The 8,695-nt window shown below is 49.2% G+C and overlaps 1 protein-coding gene across 2 annotated transcripts in view; it reads right to left on the reverse strand.

Annotated features, from left to right (window-relative positions):
- nr5a2 (nuclear receptor subfamily 5, group A, member 2) overlaps positions 1–5,282 on the reverse strand; it is a 190,586-nt gene extending 185,304 nt beyond the window's left edge. Inside the window, exons 1-3 of one of the 2 annotated variants that reach the window (XM_043699746.1) lie at positions 4,914–5,282; positions 1,400–1,552; positions 212–330 (exon numbers count right to left, since the gene is read on the reverse strand). In XM_043699746.1, coding sequence (XP_043555681.1) covers positions 212–313 — 102 coding nt within the window. In that variant the 5' untranslated portion in view covers positions 314–330; positions 1,400–1,552; positions 4,914–5,282. Of the gene's footprint in view, positions 1–211; positions 331–1,399; positions 1,553–3,949; positions 4,084–4,913 lie in introns of those variants that run through there. The other variant, XM_043699748.1, reaches the window with a different exon arrangement.
- Between the last annotated feature and the right edge of the window lie 3,413 nt (positions 5,283–8,695).

Below are 8,695 nucleotides of genomic sequence, written 5' to 3' on the forward strand. Positions count from 1 at the left end.
CCACCCACCACTAATAAAACTAACCCCAGAATCTTCGCCGTTTGCAAACAAAATAAAGCCCGGCTAATTTTGTTGGAAGGTTGCTGGATTGGATTGTAAAGTATCTGAAACTGAAGCTGGTTTTGCAAAGGCAGGGAGAGGGGCGACTAGATCTCGCCGAAAGCGGGGCTGGGCAGCTTTCCTGCAGAGGAGCGGGCGACCGGGCACTTACCTTACAGCTCTCACAGGTTAGCAGGCCGTAGTGATAACCCGAGACTTTGTCACCGCAAACAGGGCATAGCTCATCCAGATCCTCATCGTAGGCATACTCCATCGTTGTAAACTGGCTGGCTGCGGGGGGACACACAGGGAGAGAGAAAAAAGACACGCAACTTCTTCAGAAAGCGCTTACACACACTCACACACATCCACACACATACACACACATACACACTCTCTCTCACACACACACTCACAAACACACACATACACAAAATATCTGCAATTTCAAGTTGAAGGAACTTTGCCCAGATATTAGTGTAACTTCTGACAAAAGTAAAAATTGAGAGATTGTCCAAAATGTTATTCTGAAGATATTCTACTCGCACAAGCTGCTAGCAATGGGACTTCATCCTGGAACAGTTGGATTTGGCTGAATTCCCTTTGCATTAGGCAGTGAGGAGATTCCAATGAATTCTGGTCAGGGATCGCCCAAAGAGCAGCATGGTGGCTCAGTTGTTAGCACCGCAGCTTCACAGCACCAGGGACTTGGGTTTGATTCCAGCCTCGGGCGACTATCTGCGTGGAATTTCACATTCTCCCCTGTCTGTGTGAGCTTCTAATGGGTGCTCCAGTTTCCTCCCACAGCCCAAATCTGTGCAGGTTAGGTGGATTGGTCGTGCTAAATTGTCCACAGTGTTCAGGGATTTTAGGTTAGTTAAATTAGTCAGGGGTAAACGTAGGGTAACGGGTCTTAGAAAGTTGGTATGTACGTGTTGGGCCAAAGGGCTTGTTTCTACACTGCAGGAATTCTATGAAAACAAAAATGGTAACGATGACTGTAGCGTTTTTTTTTAGCTCGCACACATTGCTGTGATGGGGAACAATGAAGGAGAGAGAGTGCAATAGGCCATTCCTTCTCGGGCAGATTACATTTTCTCCCTCTCACACACACTCACAAACACATACACACACACATACACTCACACACACACAAACACATGCACACACATACACTCTCTCGCACACACACTCACAAACACACACACATACACTCTCACACACACTCACAAACACATACACACACACATACACTCACACACACACAAACACATGCACACACATACACTCTCTCGCACACACACTCACACACACACACACACTCACATACAAAACAAACATGCAGGTAGTGGTTACGCACCTTGTGGAACTGACGGCTTAAAATCTGCTGGGTCGTTTTGTTTTGTTCACTCCCAAAGCTCATCAATGTCAGGTCGCTGCCCAGAAACTCACATTCCGACAAGCTGTGTGGTTCTCAGGCTGATTTAGGTGCTCGGCGTCAGCGAATAGGCGACTGCAATGAAATGTAAAAAAAAACTTCTTGAAAGAAAACTTTATGGGATCCAGATCATTTCAGAATTCAGACAGCTGCTCAATCAGTCAGGTGTTTTGCTTTAGTTGGGTTTTGTCGTGTAGAGTCCACTGGGCCAGTGTACAAGCTGGGGAGGGGGAGTCGGATTAGGTACAAAATGAGAATTATATTTTACCTCCGGTGCTCCCAGTGTACCCAGAGGTGTGTGTGAATGGGGAGGGAGGTGAGGTGAGGTCACACACATTACAGAACAGAAACCAGACACAATCCCACCCTGAGCGGACCCTGCACTTGGTAATATTGACCGGTTACCGTTCAAAGCATTCCCCACACTTGCTCTCTCACACAGTTTTCCTGCTTCGTGACAGTTTGATGCGGGGATATACATTCTCGATAATTCTTACATCGGAGTCCCACTTTGCAACATCCCACCCATTGCTCAGTGTTGAGAAGTCACCCGAGGGCAGTGTACGGAGTGAAAGTTTGAAACGTCAAGCGGCGAGATGGGATTTATTTTGCACCATGTCACTCGGTCGGAGAACAATGTGATCACCCTGTACTAACTGTCCCACTGATTTGCAACTGATCGCTGATTATAGCGAACGATATATAATTTTTTTTATAAAAACTATAACTTCATTTTCAACTCTTCTCTTTGGACTTGCCAGAACCTCCCTTTTAGAATTAACTCACCTTCAAAACGCACCGCAAACTAACCTATACTCACACAGGCAGCGGTCCCGATTTTATTTTACAAAAAGCCAGAAGTTGAGGGTTGGCCGCAAAACATGACTGAGAAATATGTCAAAGAGGAACTGGGATAAAATCCCGAGCCCGTTCTCTCGGCCTACTCGCAGTGCAGTGGGTTATTTAGAACTTAATCAGGTAGGGGCACGGAAATCATTTGCAAGTGCAGCTCGCTGGATTTGAATTGAAAGCTCCCCGCCCCCACCCCAAAAAACTATTTTTTTTTGTTTGCTGACATGAAATGCGCAAAGTTGCTATTTTCAGCTGTCAGCTGTAGCGAGTGAGGAAAGCCAATGTTCAGATCAGGACATGAAATAGGTGCACTTGTCCCCCGCCAAGAAAATGGTCGGTACACATTTTTTTTTTCTCTTTCAAAACATATCGAAAGCCTCGTTGAAGATTTCTGTCCTCCGCAAATCAACTGGACTGGACTGAACCGAACGAGTTGCTTCGATCGGAAACGGATTATGGGCAGACAGAAAAATAATTTCGCGTTTGTCCAATTTCGCTCCAACTATTTCTTTCAAGCGCCTGATTTAAAATGTTTGCAAATCTACGTGCACGTTCACACAGGCGGGCTGTCCGGGCTCTGAGCTGGTGTAATGTTCACACCATTGCAAGGATTTCGATGCTTTCTGTAATTACTGATATGTTCGATTCTGAACGGCCTAATCCCTTTCTCCGGCTGAGGGTTGCGTTGACGGTTTAAGAGTTCACATTCCTCAGAATAAATATGTCTATTATTTGCCCCCGGAGTGGGGAAATGGTAACTTTGAACTTTGCTTCCCGGGCAGCAGCGCTTCGGAAATTAAATCGGAGCTTTGTAAATCTGAAGCAAGCGGCGTACTGACTTTGAAAGGACGCTGCCTCATATCTGAGCGGTGTTCAGTGACTATATGGGAACGTAGCATTAATCTAACAAAGCAGATCTGTCTTGGATGGGTGGGGGTGAGGCGCAAATACACGTTAGCGAACAAAACCTCCTCCCCCCACATACACACTTTTTGACCCACCGACTGCCAACTGGATCTCAAATTCAAATTACGGACTCTGGGTTGAGATTGAGCGCAGTGGCAAACTATCTCACACACACACACACACCCTCCCTCTCTCCGCTGGAGCCTGAGCTATTTCTAGGCGCTTGTGAGCCTCCATTTCTAAAGCGTGTTATTTATAAGCTGATTGTCATCTCCTGGTCGGGGTAACACGCACACCCGCAACGTGTTTTGCCGCCAGACAGGTGCTTTGGGAGCAGGAGGGAGGAGGGCAATAGCAGAGAGGGGAGCTCGTCCACCTGGTCTCTGCTGGGCTTGTACTGAAATTGTTTCGGCTGGAACAGGACGGTTGAAATATCTTGCAGCCTGAAGGAAATCACCCTGGGCAATGCGTGAAAGGGAAACGTTAGTTTCGAACAAAAGGGACAAGTAAGGATTTCCTCGATGAGATTCCCAATATTCTGTTGCCGTTCGGGCTAGTCGGACTGGAAAACACGTCAGCGGCAACAGGAATCCGGTTCTGTAAGGGTGCTGATACAATGCAATGACATACAGGGTTATATCCACCAGGCCCTCGTGTTGTCCCCTGCTCTAGTTCCCTTTGATAACTGAACGCTGGCTAAAGCGCTGCGCTCACCCAGAGAGACCCAGTTCGCTCCCCACTGCAAATCCTTCCAAGTGTCCCGTGCAAATCCAACTTATCAAGCGGCAAGGTACGGAACAAGAGAGCGACAACTCTCCCGGTGTCAAGCTGACATGGAATTCTCAATGCGCAGGTAACATCCCAGGCTCCAGCGGCTCTGTCCTCGGATCGACTCCGCGCTCGGGTTGGGGTCGTGGGCTCGCGGGCTGGGGGTGGTGGGTCCTTAAATCCGCAGAAAGATGCTTCTGTCAAACGCCAACACTCAGTCCGCTCACTTGCAGAGGTGATGCTTTTCAGAAAGCGACCTAACTCAGAGACAGGAGTTCCCTCCGCTTTTCAGCGTGTGTATGAAATAAACTCGCATACACCGATCAGAACCCCCTCCCCTCTCCCCCGACCTGGGCTGTGAAACCAGCCCGGGGTAGGGGGGTACCGACTGGAGGACAGATCACCCCTACACTCCTGGGGTGGAGACAGCGACTGCCTGTACAGTTTGTGTGGAGGTGGATAGTTTAGTGAAGGGGGGGGGGGGGTCTCCAGTTGGCTCGGGCTGCGGGGGTTCAGGAGAGGGGAAGGTCAGCTCCCCATCTTCAGTTCTGCAAGGGATTCTCAACTACCCTGCCATCTACCACCACCCCCTCCCCCACACCCCCAAACCAACATTTCCCGATCTGAGAAACATGCAGACTCACGGGGGGCATGGCCATCCGCTCTCCTCTGGGTTCTGAATAGACTTGGAGCGAAATTTCAACATCTCCACATCCTGCCCGAGCAGCCCCCAGCCCACCCCGCCATAAGGTGAGGTACAGGAGCTAATGCATTCCCCAGCTTAAATCTCCATGCACCCCCACCCCACCCCACCCCACCACCCACATCCGCGAACCCGGTTGAACGGGTTTGTTTTTGTTGTAAATCGACCAACTGACCAGGTTTGGTGAGGACAAAAAGCAGCTCTTACCGTGCACTCTCTCCGCCATCCGATCCCCATGCGAGTGAGCAATACCAACGGACTGTGCCCCAGCTTTGGGCAACATGACACTACTCCCCCCTCCCCCGGGCGGCAGGGACAGGGGAGCGAATCTCCGTGCGGTATCTGAAGACCTGAACGGACACACACAGACAGACAGGACGATGGAAACCAGAGACTGGCTTGATTTACAGCTCAGATTGAATACAACGAGGGTGAGCTGAGTGAGTGTGTGTGTGTTTGTTTGTCAGCGTGTGCTGTTGGGACTCATAGCATGCCCCCCGCCCCCGGACCAGACTGGCACCGACTCATTCTCGCCTCCGGCTCAGAGTGTATGCAGAAAGGCTGGCCTGAAGTTACAAATCCTGCACTTCCTCTTCACCCGCGCTTTCCCAGCGACCTGCGGCGCGCAGTCCAATAGGCTCCTTCAGGTCGTCCCAGCGTCAGCCTCAACCAGCCAATAAAGAGGGGCGGTCTGGGCCCAGGAACAGCTCCAATCCCCGCCCCCCCCCCCCCCCCCCCCCCAGCCTCCACCACCAGGACAATCTCAACATTCCTTCCAGGAACCGGGAGAGAGCGAAGCAACTCACAATCCTAGCCTTACCGGCTCTCCCTACACTTTGTACGCTCTCAGTGCAACCCAGTGTCACATCCCCTTCTGCGTAGGACTTAGGTAACATTGATACTTCTGTCATTTTTCGATGCGCTGCATTTGCCAACTTGAAGTGTTAACCAACTCCATGTGCCAGCAATGTGCAGCCCTAAAGGAGAGTTGGCATTTAAATGGGACACCAATGGCTGGACAATTCAGATCGGCTCTGAAAGGTTAAATTTGCAGCACCCTGCACAGTGTGATCCCACAGCCTGGCGGGACAGCAGTGTGACCTTACTTGCAACGGAGCATAAGAAACTTGGGGCAGTGGGTGTACAGAGGAAAGGGGTTCATGTCGTGCAGTGGACTCAATAAGCATAATTTTGAGCTAAAAAGTAATTGCATCCGCTACTTCTGAAGAATTTGTGCCACCTCAACCGAGTCTCATTTACCAGCCTTTCGATTTTTGTAACGACCTGTTCACAATTTATTACATAGGTGTGAAACCGAATTAGTTGCGAATACACAACATTGAATCGTATCATGTTTACACACTGAATGCTTGGTTCAGGCCCTATACGTTTGGGTTTTTTTTTACAGAATCATTAACAGCATAAGTTGAATATAAAGGTAAACAAACTTCCAGCAGCATGCCAATCACAAACTAGTGAGAAATGTCACAATCTTTTACGAAGCGTGCCTGTCCATTTTGGGAAACCAGCGCGTTATTTTGTCCATCTGTAATTCGATTCCGTATACATGCGATTCAAATAACAACGGTCTCCGTCAGCCTGGATTTTCAGAGGGTGAACAGGTCATTTGCGGCTCCATTGAGGTAGTTTGGTATCGGTCGTTTCGGCTCTGTGTAATTCTGTTAAAACTAACCTCAGGTTACCCGCAGGTTTTCACCAGCCACCTTATTCATGATTTATTGAAATATTAATCCTTCACTTTATCGAGTGCGATTGAGCATTTTGGTTTAGGAAACGAAGCCTTTTTTTTTATTAACCGCTTGGTTTTGCAGGTTAGGCGAGTGGGCCATGCTAAATTGCCCGTAGAGTTAGGTGAGGGGGTAAATGTAGGGGAATGGGGTCTGGGTGGCTTGCTCTATGGAGGGTCGGTGTGGACTTGTTGGGCCGAAGGGTCTGTTTCCAAACTGTAAGTAATCTAATCTAAGTTTTGATTAGGAGGCGAACCCCCTGCACAATGTATTCGATGCTGCGTATTTTAATAAGTTATTTCCTTAAATGCTTGAGTAGAGGATGAAGACAGCGTGCTCAACAGACAACTTCCTGGCTCAGTTAACTCAACTGCAGCGACCTCTCTTACCGGAGCTGAGTGGTGATGCTGGAGATGTGGGATAAGAGGTGCAGTGGAAAAGTAGACACATAGCTCCCCTTGATGTGCACCGCTGGTCAAGAACACTGAGTGGCAAGCACGAAGCTCTCCAACCCAACAAAACGCCCCCGATGCAAAGTTCTGGGACATTGCAGAATCAAAGTGTAATTTTAATCTGTTTTGACAGGAGACCTGCTTCGAAATTTCAACAAACTCACATCCAACAGTCGCTCACATCTGCTGTCTGCTAACTCCGCCGCGCATGTAACACTAGCCGCAGCGAAGTGGCCCATTTTAAACTCACGTTGTCCCTTTGAAAAGCGACGGTCATTAATATCGCCCGGCTATTCTTTCTCCGGCCTCTGACAGCTCACATACTTCGAAAGGTCTCTCTCCGTTTGCGGCCAATACATTACATCCAACTCTCGGGAATCTCCCAAACAGATCCAGCCGAGCCAGGAGTAAAAGGCGGCGCAAAAGTTGAATTATTATGACCTACTCGCCTCTCTCCTGGGCTGAGGCAGTTCGTGTTTATATTTCACTTATCAGCCCTTTTTTTCTCTCGACCTGATAAATATATCTAAATAATGGAAATGCAGGAGCTGAACGGCGAGGATAACAGCTATTGAGGGAATCCCAGTCCTCATTTCATCAGGATGCATTTAAACAGATTGCGGGGCAAGTTTGTGTAAATTACTGCACTGGGAAACCATCTAACTTCAGGAATGTCATCTGTCATTCGTCTGTCTATCTGTTAACGATATATTCTTCTAACAGCCTGTCAATCTAACCAACTGTGCACCCATTAATAAAGCAAGAACACATCCCACCAAGATAGTTGCATGATCTAGTTATTAATCCTGTTCCCCGGCTGTGTTCGATCAGTATTTTATTAGTGCGGTGGTATTCGTGAACAGGGCCACACGTGCTGAAACAGATAGCTCTCTCTATTTTTAATTCCTGGCTGCTGAATGCTCTTTCTCTGGCGTTTGATTTCCCTACAATGCACCGATTCGGTAAATTTACGTTTGCTGTTTGCTTCCGAAAGGTGAACAAATCGAAACAATGTCCTGAGCACCTTGTGGCAATCCGCCCTGGCATCGTTGCCCCGAAATGTGGGCATGAAATACCTTTTCCTGTTGTGCAAAAGCTTCCTGCACATCTTCCAGTGAGGAACGGGGCTGTGAAGTGCTTTAGCGCGAACAAACCAAACTGGCCACGGAACACCTTGAGGAAGACCCGGCCCGGTGCTGGGATGTACATTATCAATTCCCTTTAGGCTCCTGAACCCGCCACAAATCAGACCATGTGCCCTGATACAATCTCTTTCGCCCGTTGTCAGGACTTACCGTGGGTTTCATGTTATCGGGGGCACTGGCATCCCACATTGTTTATCCTCTAGGATTGCCTTCAACGAATATTTCAAAGCACCCGGAGTTAACATTGGGGCGATAAAGACAAAACCGTTCAGCTTCCAGTGCCCAGCTTGGAAATGGCATCGGAAATGGCAGCCTCCCTGGCACTACGCAGGAGATGCCCACATCCGGAGCCAGGTGGTAAATCCTTGGAGAGTGGCGAGCGCTGGCATCGACACATCTGGGCGGACAAGGTGGTTTGAACCCCCCCGGGGGATGTTGACCATGCCCGCAGGGGCTGGCACCTCCCTTTGGCCCTTATGTGGTGACACCCTGAGCCCATTCAAAGGGTGGCTTTGCCAGCGCGGGGTGTGCCCCTGCTCCAGGACACGCGACATTCAGGCAGAGCTTTCTCACGGTTCACCTCTCCCTGAAAAAAACAGAAGCTAACCCCCAGGATGAGGAGTGGTGGGGGTGGGGTGGGGGGG

Source organism: Chiloscyllium plagiosum, chromosome 11 (assembly GCF_004010195.1).
Source record: "Chiloscyllium plagiosum isolate BGI_BamShark_2017 chromosome 11, ASM401019v2, whole genome shotgun sequence".
Lineage (NCBI taxonomy): Eukaryota > Metazoa > Chordata > Chondrichthyes > Orectolobiformes > Hemiscylliidae > Chiloscyllium > Chiloscyllium plagiosum.